The sequence below is a fragment of the Scardinius erythrophthalmus genome (genome assembly GCF_964197995.2).
Source record: "Scardinius erythrophthalmus genome assembly, chromosome: 3".
NCBI classification, from domain to species: domain Eukaryota; kingdom Metazoa; phylum Chordata; class Actinopteri; order Cypriniformes; family Leuciscidae; genus Scardinius; species Scardinius erythrophthalmus.
In genome coordinates this window covers 15914868-15939740 of record NC_138223.1, presented here as the reverse complement: position 1 = coordinate 15939740, position 24873 = coordinate 15914868, and the positions used below count along the sequence as shown (strand labels likewise).

At 36.7% G+C, this 24873-nt stretch overlaps 1 protein-coding gene across 1 annotated transcript in view; it reads left to right on the top strand.

Moving 5' to 3' along the window:
- The window catches only part of ndst3 (N-deacetylase/N-sulfotransferase (heparan glucosaminyl) 3), a 75983-nt gene extending 51514 nt beyond the window's left edge, over positions 1 to 24469 (top strand). The window contains exons 7-14 of the mRNA XM_081360545.1: positions 5068 to 5250; positions 6303 to 6399; positions 6976 to 7099; positions 8199 to 8373; positions 11319 to 11489; positions 11608 to 11717; positions 15587 to 15689; positions 23474 to 24469. Coding sequence (XP_081216671.1) covers positions 5068 to 5250; positions 6303 to 6399; positions 6976 to 7099; positions 8199 to 8373; positions 11319 to 11489; positions 11608 to 11717; positions 15587 to 15689; positions 23474 to 23593 — 1083 coding nt within the window. The 3' untranslated portion in view covers positions 23594 to 24469. The remainder of the gene's footprint in view (positions 1 to 5067; positions 5251 to 6302; positions 6400 to 6975; positions 7100 to 8198; positions 8374 to 11318; positions 11490 to 11607; positions 11718 to 15586; positions 15690 to 23473) is intronic.
- Positions 24470 to 24873: the final 404 nt, after the last annotated feature.

Here is a 24873-nt window from a genome sequence, read left to right as displayed (position 1 = left end):
AATAAGAGTCCAAGTCTTTTGGGATAGCTTTCAGAGGGGAAGTGAATGTCAGATCTTTAAAAAAAAGAAGGGAAAAAAACAGGTTGATCCTAAAAATAAAAAAATATATATATTTGAAATACATTAATTTTATGCTAAGTATACTACAAATACATTTACATATTAATGTACTTAATTAAATACCCTGCAATTGTACTTTTAGTATACTAAATTGGTATACTTAAAGTCTGCTAAATTAGAACATTTAATTTTGTATTTAATGCACTTTAGTTATCCAGAAATAGAGCTGAGGTCACACTAAAGCTATACTTAACTTAAGTATAGACCTTATGTGCCAGAGAAACAAGGACACAGCCATCTTTAGAATATTGTCTTTGAACTTCCGTTTTTGCGGTCGCTCTGTATATTTCTATGGCATTGCTGTCCAGTAGTTATTAGCTTTTGAAGTGGATTTACTTACCTAATGTAAAGTTAATGAAAGTTATCATGAGGATTGTAATGTTTAAAGCAGATGCCTTAACAAATGTCAGTAGACCGGGAAGATTTTAAAACGAGACGTTCATTCATAAATACGTAAGATCGCTGTGAAAATACAGACCGGAAGTCAAAAGATAACGAGTGGAGCGCTAAAAAGGGGCGGGGCTACATAAGGTCTATACTTATGATTATGCTAAAGTGAAACTATTGCAAGTATACTTCAGGTACACTTTAAATATCTTGCATTTTAAAACTGATATTATACAGAGATCATACTTTCCTTACTAATAGTGATGTTAAACACATTTTTATTTAGGTTTTGTTTAGTGTAAGTGGATAGAATATACTATCTGTACTTTATTATTATGTCTATGGAAAGTCCCCTTAAAACATGAACTGTGTGCGTGTACGTGTGCGTGTGTGTGTGTGTGTGTGTGTGTGTGTGTGTGTGTGTGTGTGTGTTAATGCCATGGCCAGGCCAAGTCATTACGCGTGTACATGTGATAATCATGTTGCGCCGATCTGAACAAGTAGGTCAAGATTAATACTACATAGAACAGAAAAAGAGATCAAGTTGGATTTTGCAGGTGTACTGTATAGAACAGAATAGAATAGAACAGTAGAATAGACATTTGTGTTGAGACTCTTAAAAGTATATACAACATTAAAACTGGTTTATTATGGTGAGCTGACTAGAATACACAATTAACAGTTTTAGTTTTCTAGTAAAATTGATTGTTGCTTATTGGGGAATGAAGAAAAGTTAAATTTTACCTGCTCTTACAGTATTTTTGGGATCGTGTGTGTTTGTTAGTTTGAGTGTCCAAGGTCCAGTGAGCAAGCTTTGTTACAACTTAAGCTGGTTACTGAGAAGTTCTGTGATTCACCAATAAACTTTATCTTTTACAATCTACAAAATGTGTCTCAGATGGCAAAATTGTGGACAAAATTGTATAGCATGAAACTGGCTTTTATTGAATTTTTTTTAATTATTATTATTATTATCCTTGTACCAGAGTAACATTTGGAATAAAAGGATCAGCATTATAATAATTATATATAATATTGATATTATATTAATTATAATATAAGAAAGAATAATTTAATTCACTGATTTAATTAAACTAAAAAATACAAATTAAATTTATTAAATTGATTGTAAAATACTGTTGTTTCCATTTTTATATTTTGCTACTTATTCATATTTAGAGTAGAGTTTAATATTTGCTATATTTAGATATTTAAATATACTATTATATATTATATTTCATGATTATTTATGTATTGTATTCACTGTTCTTCTGTTCAAACTCAATGGAAATGTAATTTTGTTGCTACTGACCGTTATGTAAGGCAAAAGAAGTTTGAAACATCAAATACACCAAGATGAAATGAAATCGGAAGACTGTTTGTTGGTTTATAAAGGTAAACATCATGTTACATGACTACACATTACAGAGAGCTAAGTCTTGCTTTAAGAACGAATGATGCAACTAAATAAGTTCACAGTAACAGTACTTACAAACGAAGTACTATTTAATAAGCCACTTGTGTGAACTTCACGTCCCAATTTTAGACCTTTCTGAAACGCTTGCTGCCAAAGTGCAAAGGTGAGCTGTGTGTGTGTGTGTGTGTGTGTGTGTGTGTGTGTGTGTGTGTGTGTGTGTGTGTGTGTGTGTGTGTGGTTGTGTGTGTGTTTCCTGGTTAAATTTTCATGTCTTTTCCAGGCTAGTGATTTATAATTCTGTCAGGTCCTGAACCTCTTCCAGAAGGAACATCTGTTTGGAACCCTTTAGATCCTCTCGGTGTTTGTGTGTGTGTGTTCAATAGGTAGTCCAAATTTAGCTGTTAAAATGGTAGCTTGTGCTGGCATTCTCAAGTGTGTGTTGGACAAGCTGGATAGATGCTTTTGGACCTGAGATCCTTTAAGGATGCTTTTTTTTTCACCTCTTTTTTTTTCTTGCTCTCTTTCTTTGCCCTGGCTGTTAGCGCTAGGTAAAATGAATCATATGACCTATGGCTGTGTGTGTAGGCGTTGTGGCTTTCTGGTGTCTATTTTACAAAGTCTATGTGTGTGTTTGTTATTGATTGCTGAAAGCGCAGCATAAATCATATCTTGATCAGTCTGTTTGTGGTACAGCAGAACTCGTTCAGTGGTCAGATTGATGTTGTATATATGGGAAAAGCCTGTGTTCTTATGTGTGTGGAGCAAAGGCGAACATTCACCACAATCCCACCAAAATACTTTATAATACTTGACATCTTTTTAATATCACGGGTCCCATTCGTTTTCCCGTGAGGGTTAAATTGAATTCAGCGGCTGCGAGTGTGTACACGAGAGTGTGTGTTACACCAGTCCGGCATAAAGCATGCCAGTGTGACAGAAGCTGCTAAACTTGTCTCATTATCCCATAAATATTCCCCGCCCTGCTCACGGTCACCTAGCATCCCATCCATCAATCAAAGCCTTCTGCCATTGCTGTGCCGCTACCACATCCACTGCAACCTTCTGAGGGAGCCGCACTTAGACCCTGATACAGAGTCCATTACACGCTCCAACCAGATCCTGGCTGATTATAAAACACTTTCAGCTTACAGGAGACTGCCTGTTCTAATGGATCACAGTCTTCTCTTTTACCTTCAATTTAATAAACAGATATATATATATATATATAATATAGCAGATCTCATTTCATGATAAATGTAGGAGTTATGTGGAAAATGAATTGATGTCAGTGCTAAAGTTCTGCTAAAACTACTGGATGCTTAGTTAGCTGTAAAGTTTGAGCTGCTTCTGCTGTCTTTTGTTGTTTTGCTGGTTCATGTGCTTATGTGTTTATTAGAGATTGACCGTTATTGTTTTTTATAATTGAAATGAACAACCGATTTTTTTATTTATATACAGTATTTAATTGACATTAATATTAATAATAGTATTGTTTACATTATTGCATGTTTACAACTTTTCATTTATGCATTATTACAATTTACAATAACTGTTTTCTGTTTTAAAATGTAATTTATTCCTGTGATGAAAAAAGCTGAATTTTCAGCATCATTACTCCAGTCTTCAGTGTCACATGATCATTCAGAAATCATTTTAATATGCTGATTTGCTGCTCAAGAAACCTTTCTTATTATCATCAATGCTGATAATATTTCCATGTTTCCATAAAATATACTCTTTTTTTCCCTGGTATATTTGATGAATATTTAGAAACTTAAAAAAAAAACGCATTTATTTGAAATATTTTAAATGCCTTTACTGTCAGCTTTGATCAATTTAAGTGTTCTTGCTGAGTAAAAGTATTAAGTATTAAAACCACACCAAACCTTTGAGTGGTAGTGTATATTTATTAGTAGTAGTAGAGTTTTACATTTGTGTAGCGTTGAACACTATTGTTTCCTGTTAAATTCACAGTGTTTAATGGCATTGTTTGGTACTATTACTTTACACACTTTAAATGGGATGATCCAATATAAAAGGACTGATTACGTATTAGTAGCTGTAAAACAAATATCAATCAAGCAGATTATCAGTATATGTAATTTTATGTGATTTTATTGTAGAAGTGAAGGATGCCTTGTTTCAGGGCCGTCATTGAGGAGGGACAACTGGGAATGTTGTCCCGGACCCTGTGATGAGAGGTGCCCCTAAAAGGGCCTCTATCTCATTGCACCTGGGTGAGTAGGGGAACCACCCATAAAAACTTTGCCCTGGGTCGGGTGTATTTTAGCGACGGCCCTGCCTGGCATTACTGGGAGTGTGTGTTTTAAACTAGGCCACATATTCCCTCTCCTCTCCTCTCCTCTCGCAACGCAACCTACTAAACCAGTCAAGCAGAGAGACCCAATAAAACTTCTCCACTCTTCCTTTTTCTCTTGTCTTTCCCCCTTCACTCCTCTCATCTTTTCTCTACTCTCAGCAGACCCTTGTTAATTGTATTGATCGTAATCTCCACAGACACTGTCCGCGAATGACCTTACTCTAGTGGATTACATCAGAATTACAGCTCCACTCCACATGAAGTGGACGCATCCGCTGGGCTTACCTCATATGAAAGACCGCTGATCGGCCTGCAGTAATTGAATGTGCCCCAGGGGTGCCATGAACCACCCCATAAAGGGGCTGACGCAGGAAATCAGCACACCCTAGTGAAGTTTACAGGGTTGCTAGGCGACATTTAGCCTTTATCAAACAATGCCAGCAAACCAAATGATCAACATCACCTCAACATCTGCTGGGCTGTTTACAACACATGTTTGACAAATAAAATCATGCACTAATGCGACTAAAATGGACAAATGTGGGTTGGTTTGTATTTAAATGGTTTTCTTTCTCCTCTAATGCTGTTATGAGAAAAGGTGTTAGTATAATGGAGGAGCAAAGGTTTAAGACCTGAACATTAATATACACAATACTGCCACCTACAGGAAACACTGTGTTATTACGACTAAGGTCATCACGTTCACATTTGTCACTATAGCTGAAACGTTATTGTAGCAAAGGCTGCTGTTTACTAATGACAATTTTAAGTATTTACTTATGATGGATGAATGAAAAGTTTATCTCTTTGTTCCTCTCTGTAGATCAGTATATTTATGACTCATCTCTCCAACTATGGGAATGACCGCTTGGGATTGTATACATTCAACAATTTGGCTAACTTCCTGAAATGCTGGACCAACCTGAGGCTACACACACTTCCTCCCCTGCAGCTCGCACACAAGTACTTCACACTCTTCCCGGAGCAGAGGCACCCGCTATGGCAGGTCAGTCATAGAAAGGCACAAACTGTCTTTAATTCAAATATTTGAATTTATTTACGATTAACACGTCATGGGTTTCCATAGTTTATACATATATATAGAATATCAGAAGGATTTCTAAAGGATCATGTGAAACTGAAGACTGCAGAAAATTCAGCTTTGCCATCAATTAATTTTTTTTTTTTTATATATATAAATGTAGAATAAATTGCATTTTAGAATATACTAAAATAGAACACATTTTCAATTGTAGGAATATTTCAAAATATTACTGTTCGTACTATATGTTTGTGTTTTTTGTTTTTGTTTAAATAAATGCAGCCTTGTTGAGCATAAGAGACTTCTTTCAAAAACATTTCAAAATAATTTTTTTAGACCAGTTAACAATTTTTTTTGACTTCTTAAATACAGTGTCTTTTACCTTACATAAAATGCCCTCAAGAAGTTACCACAGGGAAAAGCAGTCCTTTGCAAATTGACATGTTGTTAAAAAGCCTACTCTCTGCGGCCTGTAGGCTATGTAACTATCTCTGTACATCAAGCACTCCAAGTCTCAAGTGCACATAGACCAATGACAAGCCACCAGAAAATGAACAGTTGCACTTTACAACTTCTCACAGGGACGACGCTTGGATTTATGGGGGTTTTGCACAATTTTAGCATCTTTTTCTCAAGCATTTTTCTGTGGTTGTTCAAATTTTGTTTTATATTTAAAAGATGCCACATATAGGTGTTACAGCCTTGACTAGAACTACAAAAAAGATGTCAAGTGAATTTAATATTGTCCTGTTCTCGACATAAATTGCTGCAGTAACAATTACAGTACAGACATACTGTATGTCCTGAAAACGAATTCCATCCGAATAGGTTTTTAGAATATCTATTAATATCATCATATGATATCTGAATATGATCCCAAGGATGATCCATATACTGTACAGGCATCGAGCTACAGACAATGACCTGTCCTCTGTCTCCGTGCTTCTGTTAACAGATAATATATTGATTTGACTGAACTTTATGCCTGATCCCATTTATGATGTTGTTTTTTTTAGAACCCATGTGATGATAAACGGCATAAGGACATCTGGTCCAAAGAGAAGACCTGCGACAGGCTGCCCAAGTTCATGGTGGTCGGTCCTCAGAAAACAGGTAATTCTGTACTTCTGTTACGAGAGCCTGTTTCTTCCGTCTTTCCTTTTGCAGGGCTTGAAAGCCGTGTGTGTGCACGTATCTCCTCGCTTCGCTGTTCCCCTTGATCCTGCTTCATATCTCACCTTGTGCTGCTAGAAATGATGAAAGTGCAACCATGGGCGTTGAGCTTGAGAGGAGAACAACACAGACACATCCCCAGAGGGCTGAGGGTAGAACAAGGGAAAGACAGAGCGCTGTTTTGGGGCTGTAAGGTTTTGATTGGTGTCAAGACACTGTCTTGTTAAACACTTCTCCTCTCTGCACTCATCTTCTTTCCTGCTGTATCACAAACTCGCAACACACACTCAGAAGAAAAAAAATCCATAAGGTAAATGGGGTATTGATCCCATGTCTCTTAGTTTCTTGGTCTGTGGGCTGAATCTCCTGGCCCGAAATGTTTCTCTTCAGCGCTATCAGCTGCAGATATAATTTCATCATTAGCAGGGGAAGGGCGCGTTGATTTACTTCTCCTCCTTTTTCCGTTCTCTTCTGCCCTCCTCATTTCTCCCTTCATCTCTTTCTCTCTCTCACCAGGCACTACAGCGCTCTACCTCTTCCTGATCATGCATCCCTTCATCTCCAGCAACTTCCCCAGTGTGAAAACATTCGAGGAAGTTCAGTTTTTCAACACCAACAACTATCACAAAGGCATCGACTGGTGGGTGTGAAACATGTACTTGTGCTCCAGACACTTTTGTGCATGGGTTTCACTTTTTTAAAGGTGTTTTTGGCTGAGTATGCAATAGTTATGATGTCACAAAATGGTGAAGACGTAGCTCATGAATATTAATGAGATAATACACAAATAATTTAACATGATTTCATTTTACATTTAATAATTTAACATTTTGATAAATATATATAAACTTGCAATTGTGAATTATAAAGTCTGAATTGCGAGATATAAACTCGCATTTGCGAGTATTAAAGTCAGAATTGCAAGATATCAATTTGCAAGTTTATATCTCACAATTGTGACTTTATAACTCCCAAATTCTTATATCACGCAATTCTGACATTTTTCTGTTGCAGAACATAGTATAGACTTACATAGTATAGAGAATTGGTTCATGTCCAAATTTAAATATAAATTATAATATTACAGTCAGAAAGGTTTACAAATATTTTTTACATCTGTATCTGTCTGAATTGCTATTGTGACTTAAGTTCTTCATTTCTAATATCAAAATAGTATTAATTTATGAATTGTGTGTGCTAAAATCAAAGTCATAAAGCTCCTAACATGCAGAAAATAAAACAGAAAATTACATCATAAAGTGGACCCTCTTTATGGAAAGTTTTTTAGAATATCTCTTAAGATGATTTGACCTATTTATGACAGGGCAAAGCAAAGTTTAAAAAAAGAATAATTTACTTCAAAAAATATATTGAAAAACGTTTTGGAAATAATATATAAGATGATATGCGGGGGGGGGGGGGGGGGGTCAACTTATTAATTCATGGCCGTAGTAATAACAAATTAGCACAACATATCTTTAACAAATTAATAAGTTGTGGGAACGAATTCTTAATTAGTGGCTACGTACATATGTATTCAATGTGTTAGGGAAATATCTTCTTTTTTATAGATATTAATAACTAAAAGATTTTTCCATTTTCCTTATCTAGGAAACTCTTATTTGTCATTGGCCCTGATATATTCTCGCCTCAAGCTATTTCAAAAAGTGGAGCGGACAAAATCTGATATTGCAAAATGTCCCACCGTTCTCTAACTCAATACACCTCTCTTCTCAAAGGTACATGGAGTTCTTTCCCATACCCTCTAATGTCAGCACAGATTTCCTGTTTGAGAAAAGTGCAAATTACTTTCCTTCTGAGGAGACGCCCAAACGAGCCGCTGCTCTCCTGCCTAAAGCCAAGATCCTAACTCTGCTGATCAACCCTTCAGACAGGGCGTACAGCTGGTACCAGGTACGACACTGACCAATAACAAAGCAAAGACTAGTAGAATTGTGTGGGTGGATTAAAGAGACTGCTTGTACAGTAAAAGAAAATCAATGCCATTGATCATGTTTACATGCACAAGAATTTGATTATGTACACTACCGTACAAAAGTTTGGGCTCTGTGCTTTTAAAGAAAAACAAAAAAACATGAAATCAAACGTGATTGTAAAGACATTTATAATGGTAGAGAAGATTTCGATTTCAAATACATGTTGTTCTTTCTATTCATCATAGAATCCCAAAAAATGTATCACAGTTTCCACAAACATATTAAGCAACTGTTTTCAACATTGATGATAATAATAAGAAATGTTTCTTGAGCATCACATCAGCATATTAGATTGATGGGTTGATCATGTGACACTGAAGACTGGAGTAATGATGCTTAAAAAATTCAGCTTTGCCGTCATAGGAATAAATTACATTTTAAAATATATTAACAGAAAATAGTCATTTTACATTTCACAATATTACTATTTTTACTTTTTTGATCAGATAATTGCTGCCTTGGTGAGCATAAGAGACTTTCAAAAACATAAAAAAATCTTACCGACCCTAATCTTTTCAATAGTAGACAGACTTTTGGGTCATGTAAACGCCTTTTGTGGAATATCCAGAGTAATGGAGCAGTCATTTATGTCTGCGCATGTCCAGACAAAAATCATTCTGCTTTTCAAAATCGGCAGCTGTGTAAAAGTCAAGCTGTCAAACAAATACGTCAGTATACATAAAACATTAATGTGACAGGTAAAGGATAGGTACATGAGAATGAGAATGAAAATACTGTAAAGAATTACTAAAATGCAGATAAATAAACTAAACCCATTTATTATTCCATAAAGTAATTACATAAAACATGTCTTATATTCATATAATCATATCCATCTTAAGGTATATACTTTCACCTTAAACGTACAGTATGGCATTTTTTGCCACTAGGGGTCGCTAACCTATTTACAATAACAAAGGCGTAGATTGATGACGCAACATTTGCTAAGAATTATGGATCTTGACGTCAACGTCAAGCCGAGCGATCTATAATGTTTATGGATGACTGAATACATCGATGCTTTTATCATGACTGTGATATGAAGCAGTTCGGGATTGCTAAGAGACAGCTGTCAGCTCCAAACGCGACGCGAGCTCCCGCGGATATAAAAGGAATACGGACATTTCATTCTACCAAACTACACGCAGAATTACTACTCACAGGTCAGTTTATTAGACAAATTAAACTTGTGAGGTAACGCAGCGCTGTTTCACCTGGTCTAACATTACACTAGCACACTAAACTGCATTTGAATGTGTTGAAATGTATGTGTTAGTCTGTCTATATGAGACTAGCAGTAAACTAGATCAACATTAGAATAACATACAGATCATATTATAACATTTTATCATTGTTGAACTATTTAACATTGATTCGTTTTATGTAAATGTGCTCACCTGTTTAATAAAGTACATGTAGGAGCGGTCGAAGTCTCGGACGTGGAGCTCTCGTTTATATACTGTCTATGGGAGCTCTCGGCATCTCGAAAACACCGCGCTGATATTGATTCTCGTTTTAGTTCTTCTTTTTTTATCCAAAGTCTGCTTGCCATGGTCCATAATGTTTGAATGAAACAACAACAGCGTGCAAATAGACATTGCGAACTACAGAGTTGTCCGCGTCAGTCGCTTTGGTTACTATCAGATGGAGACGGCTCTGGTTCATAGCTCTGGTTGCCATGGCAGCACGAGCGGAAACCAGGGACAACGTGGATATGACGCCATTGGCGGCGACAAAACGGAAATAAAGAAACGGGACGTTTCTTGAATTAAATTACAAATTTCTCCTGGTTTGAAAGTTGTTGGAAACAGTCGGGATAATGTAAGTACACAACTAAAAAAAATATATAACATAGATATAGTGATTTTTGCTATTTTTAAAGCAAAAAAGTTACATATTGTGCCTTTAAATATACTATTGTCATGTTATATTCATAGTAATACTCAAAAATATTTACGTAACTCAGAAAGTCATGCGCATGTAAACTTTAGGAGAGCAAGATTTTTCCAATAGAAACGGGATAACTTGAGTTGTAAAAAAAACTATACAAAAAACAATACAAAAATCATCCATTAAGCTGAAAAAAAAAGCAAAAAGCAGAGTCTCAACACCAAAGTTGAACACAAATACCTGTGCAGGTCCTCATGACTTCTCCAGACCTATAGAGGTTTGATATTTTCTTATACTTTAGTACACCCTTTCAGTCTTTTAGTGAAAAGTAGTATATATATATATATATATATATATATATATATATATATATATATACAGTATATATCCATGAAATTACTCAGGGTTTGTGTATCCTTGCTTGGTGGATGTACATAGGAACCAATCATGCACATGTTCATGTGTGATATTGTGGAGAGATTGAATATGTGTAAGTGTGAGTGATAACATCACCGGGTGTAAACGCGAGTTAGAGATTGTGTCATCAACAGGATGCACAGGAGGGCACAGCTTGAAGCTGCTATACTGCACATCACAAGCACATGAAAAGAAAAGCATTGCAATCTCATATCCTGTATTAAAGAAACATTAATTAAATTTAATTAAAAACCATTTAAGCCCTGCACATTATCTCACTTATTACATGGCTACTTAACAAATAAATATAATTTTGAGTTCATTGGATCATTGGATTATCTTACTTGCAGATCATCTTTAGATGAGGAAAAAAATAGACCATTACGATGTTAAAAATAATTGGCCTAACAACAAAACAGACAACAATATTACAAATATACAAAAGTATTTGACCAATTTGCAATTGATGACCAGTCAGAATCAGAATAAATACTGATATTTAAGTCATTGTGTAGTTGGTTTTTGTTTTTAAAGTAGTTTTAATCTCACTGGCAGCATCAGAGGGCTCATGAAGACCCAGCAGCATTGCAGTTCAGTTTCTATGAGGTCATTTCAGCAGACCAGCTCGCTCCACCCGAGCTGCGCTCTCTCCAAAACCGCTGTCTCGTACCTGGACTGTACGCCACACACCTGGAGAGATGGCTCACATACTACCCTCCAAACCAGGTAACACACATCTGTCAGTGGTCGACTCTGAACCAACCCTTGCTGAGTTCAGGACTTTTATTGGGACATTTTTCTGAATCCTCTACTTCTGTCTGTTTCTCTCTATCTCTTCCTGTAGCTAATGATTATTGATGGACAGCAACTGAGGAATGACCCAGCTAAAGTGATGGACGAGCTTCAGAAATTTCTGGGTGTCACTCCTTATTACAACTACTCCCAGGCACTCACGTAAGGCTCACACACATAAACACACACCATATGTTTTATTTCAAGAAGGGACATCCCAGTGATTTTGAAAGTTGCATAATAACAATTACTATATACTAACTTTAACCCAAAGCCTGAACTTTTCTAATTGTAATCTTTTATTTTTATTTTGAAAGGAAGTCTCTTATGCTCTCCAAGACTGCATTTATTTGCTATATACAGTAAAAAAAACCATTGCAAAATATTATTACAATTTAAAATTAATTTAAATGAACTTTTCTACTTTAATTTATTTTAAAATAATTTATTATGATTTTTAAGCAGCAATTACCCCAGTCTTCAGTGTCACATGATCCTTCAGAAATCATTCAAATCTGCTGATTTGGTTATTTTCAATGTCTTTACTGACACTTTTGATTAATTTAATTCATCCTTACTGAATAAAAGTATTAATTTATTAAAAAAAAAAATACTGACCCTAAACTTTTGAATGGTACAAAATCAAAATCTCAAACTGTATATAATGCACAGGAAATGCAAATGCGAAAATGTTAATCTCTAATAATTTAATGATAAAATAAATTTCCCCACACTTTATGGATGTAATCTTAAATGTTTAAAGATGTTTTAGCCACTGGCCTGCAGTCCTCCACTGGTGTTCGCATTACCATTTCAATCAATGACGATGCTTCACTCATTGGTAATATTACGCATGTTGAATTTGTTGAACACTAAACATTAATGAAATGGTTATAATGTCCAATTGAATAAATTAATTAGCATTTTTGTTGTTTTTTCATTAAGTTCAAAACCTATTGAGTAAATTGCGAGCATTACAAATAAACAATTACTTTATGCAGCTGTGTGATGTTGGTCCAGACAATGTAGTTGTTGTTGTTTTTTAGGTTTTATTATCTCTCTGGGAACATTTGGTCCCCACTTGGATATGCAAACGAGACCATACACATACTTACTGTACGCACACAGATGGACACAGACTCATCCAGAGATACGATACAGGAGTAAGCCTGCCATCCATGCTGTCCCTAGTCCCATGTGTTTGAGAATCAGCTGATAAAATGAGTTGTCTGATCCGTGTTCTCAGCAGTTGATGCCTGTATAATCTATACAGAGTCTGAATGAGATTAATTGTGATAATTTGGCTGTAGCCATTAGCACCGCATGAGAGGAAGAGGATTAACTTCATCTGGCCTCTCCATTTAAAAACAGCTCATTAGGCATCTGACACTTTCTCTGTGTTAAATTGCTCTTAAGGTGTCATGTACATTCTCACAATTCTGAAAACATAATAGGAGTCAGTGAGGAGAGGAGGGAATGGTCTGCAACCTTTGGGTTACAAGTCTGACTCTCTAACCATTAGGCCACGACTGCCCCATATTTGAATGATTTATAGAATCTACAGTATAAAAGAGTTTTTAGAGTTATAAAAGTCTAAAAGAAAACAATTTTCACAACAAATCTTCTAACAACATTTACCAGAGAAGTTCATCTTATACCTTTAGTGTTTTTTCTTTTCTCCAGAACACCATGTGGTAACTCATATGTGAAATATTCCTCACATTAAACCACAAAATTAATATGATTTTTCACAGAGTGAAATGAAGGCATATATATATATATATATATATATATATATATATATATATATATATTAATTAAAAAATTTCTTTGTCCACCCACCATTAGCAAGTGTGGTAAAATGTTAATTTTGAACCATGTGCAATAAATCATATTGTATTTTAACATATTTAATGAAACTAGATTTACTCATTTCAACTGCAAGAGAAAAATGTCAAAAGTCCCTAAATAAAAAGCCTTTCCTTTAAAGTAATGCATACTATAATTGTATAGAAGAATATTTGTTAGTGTGTCCTGAACCAATAAGGACCTAAAATGTAAGAAAAGAAAGAAAGAAAAATAGTCGCTGCTTGTGATTTCGCATTGTGATCAATGGTATTATCAATACAATTGACATAAGAGGCTGAAAGATTAAAGATCTCTCTCTCTCTCTCTCTCTCTCTCTCTCTCTCTCTCTCTCTCTCTCTCTCTCTCTCTCTCTCTCTCTCTCTCTCTCTCTCTCTCTCTCTCTCTCTCTCTCTCTCTCTCTCTCTCTCTCTCTCTCTCTCTCTCTCTCTCTCTCTCTCTCTCTCTCTCTCTCTCTCTCTCTCTCTGTGTTAAATGCTCTGTGAGTCTCTGCATGTGTTCTCTACCACAGACAGCTCCATCAATCTTTGGCTTTTATTAATAACCTCCCTGTGTAGTCTCTCTCACTTCATCTCTCCACACATCTCCTTTCATTCTCTCTCTCATCATGCCTGTTTCTACTTTTTCTTGTTTTCTGTCACTTTCATTTACGGTCACTTCTTTCTGTGGCTTTGCTTTCCTCATTTCATATTTTGTTTTAGTCTCTGTCTTTCAAAAATCATCCTCTGCTTTTCATTCGTCTCATATGTCATACATCACTCCCTCTGCCTCTGTTGCTTTCATCTCTTTTATGGTTGTTTCTTGGTTACTTTTGGCCTTGTTGAATTTTAAAATAAACCCTCTTAAAACATACTTTTCACACTCGCTGGTTTAATTTGTCCTCTAAGAATGTCCCAACAGTTAATGTACAAGCATTATAGAAGAGTTGTCATTTTTCCCAAAGCTAATGAATCTCAATCATAACCTTTCCTTTACAGCCTTTCGTCACTCTCGTCAACATGCCGCTCTCTGCAGACACGCTCTCGCCAGATCCTCGAGAGACCATTGCCAGTTGTGTCATTCTCAAACCTGTTTAAACACCATAAACACCTTTATTCATACATCTTTTATAAAATAATAATATAATATAATTATAGTTGTGTTAAGATGAAACAGGACTTCTTAGCACGATTATAAGGACAGTACAGAGAAAGTGCTTTTTTGTGCGTGTGGTTTCAGTTGTTCCAAAAAATTTCACACATTTAGAATTAATTTTAGTACGAACATTTTTGGTGCATCATTATTTGTTCTTGAAAACATTAATATGTAGATTTCACGCACAAATTTGTGCATACACACATGCTTAGTGAATGAGACCCCAATGTTCCCAATACTTCGTTTATGTATTCATTAATGGCCACTGGTTTGCAGTCCTCCACTGCTGATTGTTAATTCCATCACACAAAGAATCCAAATGATGTCTGTCTGGTTATTTTTAAATAAATTATCCATAAAGAATCTACATTTACAGAATAATGCATACTCTCCCAAATCAGCTCTGATTGCATTGCTTTTACCTTGCTAAAAAATAGAGCATGGTAAAAAGTTTCATAAAGCGAAAAAAAATCCTTTAGTTTTAAAATACATGAATCCCCGGGGAAATAAAAGTGCCCGAAGTTGGAAGAAAAGGACTTATATTTGCTTTATTCTCTTTGTATTTTCTGGGACTGAAACTAAACAAAGAATATCTGAGCACATTTTTGAGCAACAAAAAAGGAAAATGAGTAAGTTAGACCAAAAAAAGAGCGAGAGAAAGAGTGAAACAAAAATACATTGCGCCAAGTGTGGCATGCAGTTCATGTTTTAAAGTAACACTCTGCTTACTGCTTTTTCAAAGAACCAATACACACACATATTTTATACCGCATTTTGCTGAGAGCTGTTAAAAGATTGCTGATGTGTTTCTGAATGCTTATCAAACCAGACCTTGTCGGTTACAGCAGACATCTGTCAGTCAGACCGCTGTTTGTGTGTGAGGGGGGACACACATTCTGGAGTTTTCCAGATTTTCTCCTTTGCTGAGTGTGAGAACGAAATAACAGCAATATGCACAGGATATATTTCAATGAATATGCAAATTAGAAAGAAGTCTCTAAGATTGTAAAGAGTTCTGTATCTGTTGACAGGTTTGATCCTCAGAAGGGCTTTTGGTGTCAGCTGTTGGAAGGAGGCAGGACTAAGTGTTTGGGGAAGAGCAAAGGCCGCAAGTACCCAGCCATGGACTCTGAGGTACCACATAACAACAGTAAACTCTGAGCAAAATGGAGCCTTTAATTTTTTATGATTAGAGCTGCATTATAGAGGCATGCTATCGTTGGGTCATAATATGGGTCATAGAGAGAGAGAGAGAACTCACTCTGACCTCGGACTGTTCAATTTTGCAACAGCTAACATGTCGGAAGCGCATGTACTAAATAACTGAAACCAACAGAACAACTCTCTCTCTCGCTTCATATTTCTCCATTTTCCTTCTCACTGTTTTTCCACACACACATTAAAAACAGTTACTTACATTCACCCACCTCATGTCACTCCAAACCTGTATGACTTTCTCTTCAGCAGAACACTAAAGAAGATATTTTTAAGAATGTTTCAATTGGATTTTTTTTCCCCATACAGTGAAAGTCAGTAGAGTCCAAAACAACACTGGACCACATTGACTTTCATTGTATGGACAAAACTTCTCAAAACATCTTTCTTTGTGTTTAACAGAAGAAAAAAAGTCAAAGGTTTGGAATGACATGAGGATGAGTAAATAATGGCAATTTTAATTTTGTGATCTCTTTAAGAACATTGCACATATTAATAGAGCCCGACCGATATATCGGCGGGCCGATATTAGGCATTTTCCAAACTATCGGTATCGGCATTTATAATGGCCGATAAATGAATATTTAAAAAATAAAATAAAAGCGGACGAAACACCCTTCAGTGTTGGCGCTGCATAGTTTGTCCACCAGAGGGCACTATACAAGGAAGATCGCTAACATCAATGAGCTTGGAAATCACAACAAGCGGGAAGGAAGTCGACCGGAAGTTGAAGTCGGCCGGGTGCCGCCATCTTGAGCGGAACTTCACTTGCGTTAGCAATCCCATTGACTTCCATTCATTTTGGCGTCACTTTGACAGCGAATAACTTTACATCTGAGGCGTTTGAAGACTCCATTTGTCCATTTTTTATTTCTAAAGAAACACGACAATGTATAAAATGCTCCATTACCTTGTAGCTTATGTTATGGCCCCGTAGAAGCAGTTTTTGTAAAAGTAGGCTAACGATTGCGTCATACCCACGCGACTCTCTGTCGCACACTAGAGAGATTACCGTATGGACAGGAGGAGAAGCTCGCGCGCAATCGGGGGGACGTAGAGGCAAAATGACAATATAATTAATCAGAATACCTAGCAAAAGTTGATCCTGCTCCAAGCTCATGGACAGCTCCTACTCACACTCTCCGTCTCTGCAAGATTCGGAAGGGAATGATTCAAATTTCTCTTGGCACAGCTACTAGAAGACAGACGGGTTGCTCACGTGGTCCGTGTAACGCTTTGCTCGGTTTGAGTCTGCGCGTCAGGAAAGGAAGTGCTAAGAAATCGCTAAAAATGGGCTTCACTTGTCTCAATTGAGTTCCAATGGGGTCGCTGTGTCCATTTCTTTTACTGTCTATGAATCACAACGAATTTATTCTGCCTAAATAAAGTAATGATTACTGTATTTATTACTAGCATATCTGTAGTTCCAGTCTCTGCATTGTAAAATGTAAGTTAGGCACGTGAGGAGTGAACATTTAGACATAGAGAAAAAGTATCAAACATAGCCTGTGCATAAAAGTTAGCTTTTCTTTTACACGTGTGAAATCCAAGTGTGCGTTGCTGACTTCGTTTAGCCGCAGCATTAACGAGTCACATAATGTATTTAGTGCATCACTAAGTAGTAGATTTTAGAAGGCAGGCAGCAAATGATGATTGAAAATGGTTTGTTGTAGCTTGATGGAATAGATGGATTGAATTAAAAGAGTGCAGGTAAAGGGATAAGCAAGTTGACATTGTAATTATAAGGTAGCTTATAACATTGACATTTGGCAGACGCTTTTATCAAAAGCGACTTACATTGCATTTCAAGGTACACATTTACAATCTTATCAGTTCTTCACTCACACACACACACACACACACACACACACACACACACATTATTACAGGGTCCCCGCGGGTCCTTAAAAAGTCTTAAAACGTCTTAAATAAAATATACGTTTTTTAAGGTCTTAAAATGTATTAAATTTCACTAATTTTTGAAGAGTGGCATTAAATTTCATCTGGCGGCATTAAATTTCATCTGGCGGAGTTTCTCCTTTTGTCGGGAGAAACTACCGGTATTTTCCATTTCACCAGCGCACGTCCCTGTCTAAAAAAGTAAAAAGTAGCGTGTGCCTATTTGCACAGGCATCACACACCATTTAGGGGGCAGTACGTGTTTTCCGTAGGCCTGTCATAGAAACAGACGAAGAAGTGTAGTGGCAGACGCGAGCTAAGATAGGGAAGTGCAAATTTAATGATAACTTGCTCAATGATGAGAAATATAGCGGCTGGTTACAAAAAAACGACGGTATACGAAATGCACGCAACCGCGCGGCCGCGCTGAATAATTTTCATAGAGGTCGCAATGAGTTCAAAACGGCAAAAAAACTCTTCACTCCTTATTCACAAAAAAGTCAAGTAAGTTGCAAGTAAGTTGTCATCTATAATTCATGTGGTATTCGAATTGTGTTGCACAATGCGGATAACTCAGCCTATTTCTCTTGTTGAATAATTAACAAGTTTTGTTGTAAATTTAAAATATTCACTAACTGTTTTATTCGTAATATCTTTTATTTTCACAGATATATTATCGAAGCCCTTCAAATTAGAATAAACATGGTGATTGTTAATGCTGAATTTGTATTTTCGTTTATTAACAGCCACTATCTGCTTGAATCAGGCAGTGACGTTAGGTTAGATTATGTTTACTATAATTTGTTAACACTTTACAATTAGATAAAATTTGTCTACGTTTGTCTAAAAGTTGTCTACAAATTAAGTTCTCTTGAAAAAGCCTAACTAGAAAGTTTGAAGTAGTTTTAAAAGGTTTGCAATTGTAAAGTTTTAGTAAGACTCTGCTAGGCTATTAAGGAAATGTAATTTTGCCAAAATAACAACTTTTATTTTAAGTAAATGTAATTTTTAAAATCAGCTTAATTCAGTGTGATTTTACCATATTTTCATGCTTAACACTGATCATTTGAATAATTGTAATGCGATGATCAGATGCAGATGGGCGGTTGGCCAATGGATTATTTATTTTTAACAGTGGATTCGAGTGACTAAGTGCACCAGATTAATGAATTTATCTTTAAAATGTACAAAAAAAATTTTTTATTAGCTTAATTTATTAACTAGTAAAATACATGATCAGGATTTTACCATAAGTATATAAAGTATAAGTATACTTTTTTTATAGGCTATAAAGTACGGTATACTCAACATCTGCATTTCTTTCTTTCTGTTGTATTGCTTTAAAAATAAATAGCATTTTAAGCCAATTAAAGGTGCTGTATGTAGCTTTTCAACCAAAACGAATCATTTTTTTATTGCCTGTGTGTGAAGGGGTTGTAATCTCACATTAAAATTATCCACTTTGCGGGTTTTGCTATTACCTCTGAAAGCAAGTATTCTTATTTTTATGTGAAGGTCCCGGGTCGGATTTACCGCCAGTGACGTCACCTGCATGCGCGCTCCCGAGCCTCTCGCCTCGTCTAGCCTACTGACTTTGCACTCAACAGCGACGACACTGCAACTTATGACATGGACTTATGACTTATGCAACTTATGACATGTCTGATAACACTAAGAAAAGACCGGCGCCCAGCAAAACACAGACTCCAACACAAACTCCACATATTGATAAAAAACAACAAAAAACTTTTTTTCTGCTGAAGCTCGTAAGGCCAGACGTGAATCGGATGAACTTCGGGTAAAAAACACGGATCAACATCGGCAGGACATTTGAATAATGGAGAAACCTTATCTACAAACCTAGAATGTACATTTCCTGAAGAAAATGTGAAGTAGTGCTTGCAGTGGGGCAATTCCACGCAAAACTGTCACATCCATAACGCCAACTCAATACCATGGCATTGAGTTGGCGTTATGGATGTGACAGTTTTGCGTGGAATTGCCCAGTGGCAAAATTCGGCACGGTTGATAGGATCCATACTTATCATGGTAGGAGCATGGAGCATTAGTTCAACGTCAAGCTGATAAAAGTAGCCTATTATTTTAACGTTGCAGTGGGAGTTTACCTGAGTTTCCAGCATGTTGTGGGATGCTTTGTGTGTTACGTCCGGTTGCGTCTCAGTCTGGCCGGTACCCACAGTGCTCGCTCATAAATTCGAGCACGCGTAAGAGCACGCGCTTGTAAACTTATTGGTTGCAATCTGAAACATCACAGCTAGAGGCCGCTAAAAACTACATACAGCACCTTTAAGGAAAAACCTGTCAACAAGCCTGAAAAAAGAATTGGTAGTTATTCTGTCCCCCTCACTTTTGAAATGATGGCTAGGCTACGGCCCTGAGGCTAACATTACAGCCGCGTTGGTGTCTTTGGGGCACCATTTTACATTCTCCCCAACTAATACACTGAAGGCTGAAATGCTGTGGGTTTTGCACACGGTTAGCCGACATCACTCCTATACATCCAACGAAGACATGAGCACTTCAGGGCAATGTTCCCTGAGGAATGTGCAAAAACATTTAGTTGTGGCAGGGACAGAACCTCTTCTCTTACTCGATTTGGACTTGTTCAGTACATAAAAAGGGGACTTCTGTCAAGTGTGAATCAAGGCAGCTTCGTTGTCATGTTTGACGAAAGCATGAATTGGACCACCAAAGGCTATTAAGACTATTTGCACTGTTGCTCAAATACAAATGTGCTTTGTTAACCTGAACACCCTAGAGTGTCATTTTTATATAGGCTATTTATTTTTTCCATGGTAATGGTCTTAATTTTTATTCTTGAAGGTCTTAAAAAGGTCTTAAAAGTCATTAAATTTGTTGATCAAAAATGTGCAGATACCCTGTATTACATAATTGAATTATTACTGTCAATATTAATAATAATAGTTGACTTTTTTGTTCAAAGGACTTTAAGTTTAATATCTTAAGTTTGTATTTTTATACATTATATTTATCAGAACTTTAATATATTCTGTTCTGTTGTGACTATAAAACAAACTAGTTTATTTTTAAACTGCATTATCATATTATTTTAGTAAGGCTGAGGACTCTTAAATAACGACAAATAACTAATGTTAGGGAAATCTGTTCATGTTTTGTTACGCGTTTCTGGATTTTTTTTTTAAATATATATCGGCCGATATATCGGAATATCGGATTTTTAAATCACCAAATATTTGTATCGGTATCGGCCTTAAAAATCCTTTACTGGTCGGGCTCTACATATTAAGAACATGGTTCATATTGTACATATTATTAGGGGTGTAACTGTACACAACAATTAAGTTACGGTATGTACTTCGGATTTGAAGTCATGGTTCGGTACGTTTCTGTACAGCAGTGGGGGAAACTAAACAAAATTCTGCTTCTTTTTCTGTTTTATTTAACGGTGGTATACTGAACAGATATATTGAAGCAAAATAATGTATATTTTAGTCAGAATTACTGCATTCTGTCTGTTTGATGCATATGTGCCAATTCTTTGGAAATGTTGCTGCAGGGAAAACTCTGAGCTTCAAATTAAAGCTACAGTTGTCAGAAGAAACAGAGGATCCAAGTGCAAAGGCAAGTTCTTGCAATAGTCTTTAATGAAGAATTAACATAGGCAGTCTGTCATGCAACGACACAGAACTGGAAAAAAACATAAAGTTAGTGTACTTTACAGAAGGTATGCAAAAAACGGAAGACTCCTGTCTTGGTAATAGTTTGCAGAGCTGGTAATACACGTGGCTGTAACACAGTCCTTGTAAGTGGCCACAAAGCCGCAGAGAGAAGACTGTAGAAGGCCACCAGCAGCAGGATGACAGGGCAGAGAAAGCACACAAGACGAGCACAACTCTAGACTAGACAAGATAATAAAAGGTAAATCTTTATGGAGATAACATTTCACACAGGCATGACTCACGTACACACGAAATAATCCGACACAGAACAAGGGGAACAAACGCTAGAAGTAGAGAGAAAGTAATGAGACTAAAGTGAGAACAGGTGTCACAAAGAAGCAGCTCAAACGCTAACAGGAGGGAAAATAGACAGGCAGGGCCAGAGTGAGAGAGAAATAGTGAGAAAGAGAGAGAGAGGTACAGAGAGAGAACAAACCCAGCTCATGAGAAGAGTATGTAACTTATGGGCTTCTTTTGGTTAAAAAATTAAACTGAATCTGTCTTGCGGAAGAACGTTGTTTTGGTTCTTCTCTCAATGGATGGTACAGTTTGTTGCGCCAATTAACACATGGAAATGGGGCTACGCCCCAATCTAAATTGGGACGGCCCTGTTGGAAACATTAATGTTTTTAAATAAATTAAGTACGTTAGTCAAGATCACATCAGCTGACTCTCAGCTGATCCATGTCTACCTATAGGAATACGCCTATCACTGTATGCATATATAAGCTCCTTTAGTATTATCAGCAGCTATCGCGTTTCTCAGGAGCTAATTACCCTCCTCCATCCCCAGCTCCTCCTCTCGTCAGTCAGGATTTGTACATTAAAATGAATTAATGATATCTGCAACACATTCATGTTGGTTCTGTTCTGTTCACCCTGGGTTATTGCTGCTCTCCCTGCTCTTATCCATGCTTGGCAGCATGGATGCACAGGGAGTTCTTGCCCAACAGAACCATACCGCTAATCATAACTGTATGCTAACTGTCAGTCGTATTTGACGATAGTGGTCCTGACAGAACTACATTGCTATTTATCAATGTAATAAAACACCATATCAAATTTAATATATTATTATATTTATCATATCAAATATATAATGAAATGTTGAGTAAGAAAAAAGCCAGGCAGCCATGCCTACACCATACATGCGCCAGAGCAGTGGCGGGGCCAGAAATTTTAAAGTGAGTGGACCTTGTTGAATAGGGTGGACTGGATACCAGTGGCAGCAAAATATTTGGACTTCCCAGATTTTTTTGTGCACGGAAACTAAATGGGGCTGAGTGAGCAGGTGGTTCATCAAGTGTGGATAAATCAGCCGGTAGGTTGCTTTTCTGAAGGACGGGCCTGGGTTGAGAGGAGGTGCTGGTGGACGGGAGATAAGACGTTGTGGGGTAATCAGTTGACGTGTTTGTACTGTCGACATCATCGAGTGTAGTTTCAGGCTCTATTCTTGTTTTTGTTTTTTAATAATTAATCAAGATATCTGTTTCGACATGCTCGCCTCGTGCGTGTCGAATATTAATCTATTTCACTAGTAAACTCATCTTCCTCTCCCCACAACTAAAACAGTAGTACTAGCCTATTGATTGGCTAAAATAGTTTTTCTGCTTCTGAAACTTGATATTCAACAAAAAATATAGCCTAAATTCATGTTTTTGAGCAATTATTCTCATGTAGCCTATGTGTGATTTATTTATTTTTCTCCTTTCCCACAAAAATATTTTGTGTCTTATTTGATTGGGTGGACCAGCCATCAGTCTGAGTAGGCGGTGCTATACTTACTCTGTTTTTGGATGTTACATGGCACACACAAGTGAAAAACATATGTGTGCAATTTACCGGTAATTTGGAAAAGGTTCTGTTGACACATGATCTCTAAACGGTAATTTACAGTAAAGACTGTATGTGTGAAAGGTGCTATAGTGTATCATAGTATAACACAGCATATGTTCACTGCAGATGCGTGCCAAACCATAAGACCGAAGATAACAACATACCGAAAATGTGTCCTGTTTCACCCCTATATTCTAAACCAAGTCTGTAGCAAGTCTATTCACTCTTGTCTTTTCTTTTTTTCAGTCACGAGCGTTTCTCTCCAGATTCTACAGGGATCAGAACATTGAATTATCTAAGCTGCTGCACAGACTGGGTCAGCCGCTACCAGCCTGGCTCCGAGAGGAACTACAGAAGGTCAGGTAGCCCTAACCAAACCACCGCTCCTCAAGGTTCAACCCTCACAGGAAACCAGACACTTGAACAGGACTCAATGCCACCTATCGGAAAGCTTGCGAAGCAAAGGTCAAAAATTCAACTCACCAATCATTGGTGCCTCTGGTAATCCAAACAAAGCAGTATGTGTCCATGGCAACATGACATTTTTGTTGCAAAAGGTCAGATCTTGTCAGTGAGATACGGTGATGTAACTGTGACCCTTGAAATTCAGATGCAGCCAAACAGAGACTGCATAAAGACTGCGTAACTGAAAATGTAAACTTCCACAGACTTCCTCTTATATTTACTGTCCCCCCATCAGACACTGGAAATAAAGGTATGGCTTTAGATTTTATACGTCATCAAGAAATTTAGAACTGCACAACCACTGTTCATATCCTCACTCTTGCAAATATATCAGTCAATCAATCTATCAGCCAATCAAAGTGAAGATGCAAAATGTTAAGAATGAATATGGAAAAATAAAGAGCACAGTCAAGTTTGCTTTAAACTGGTCAATCGAGTGATGTCATTGTGATGTCCATGTCCCAGAAATGGCCTGAAGAGCGGATATCATTTCATCATTTCAGTGTGTGTGTGTGTGTGTGTGTGTAAGTACAGAGAAACCCTTGCTTGTGTGTGTGTGTGCGTGCGTGCGTGCATGTGTGTCTAGGCATATGTCTGTAGCCAGGTAGCCTTAGCCCTGCCCACTGGACTGCAAATGGTTGGCTGATGAATTTGAAGTGTGACTTTTATTTTTAAAAACAATTTGCCTCAATACGGAGAGAAAGTGCTTTGAGAAATATGTAAATAACTATATATATTCAATAAACACTGGAGAAAACATGTTTCTGAAAAACAGTCCTTGCAAAGTTCTGTCTCATTTGTGCATGATATACCTGGAAAACATACATTAAATATATATATATTAGATATTATTTATCTATTATTTTAGATATATATTTATTTGTATATATTACTACATGTCATCACATGGTTAGGTATACTCAAAACCATAAAGGTGCCCTTTCAAATAAAAAATACTCTAGGGACTTAACTGTCTGAGACATCTTAGGCAATTAATTTTTGTTGTTGTTGTTTTGTTTTTATGACAAAACCTTGTGCTGGGCTGTTTTTAATAAAATACCTCCCTCTAGTGGTCACATAAATAATGGGACCCTCACAATCACTTTTTAGGCCTACCCAGTCAACCAACAGATTGGTAGGTCATGACATTTACAACTCTGTTTACTGTTACGGTCAAATGT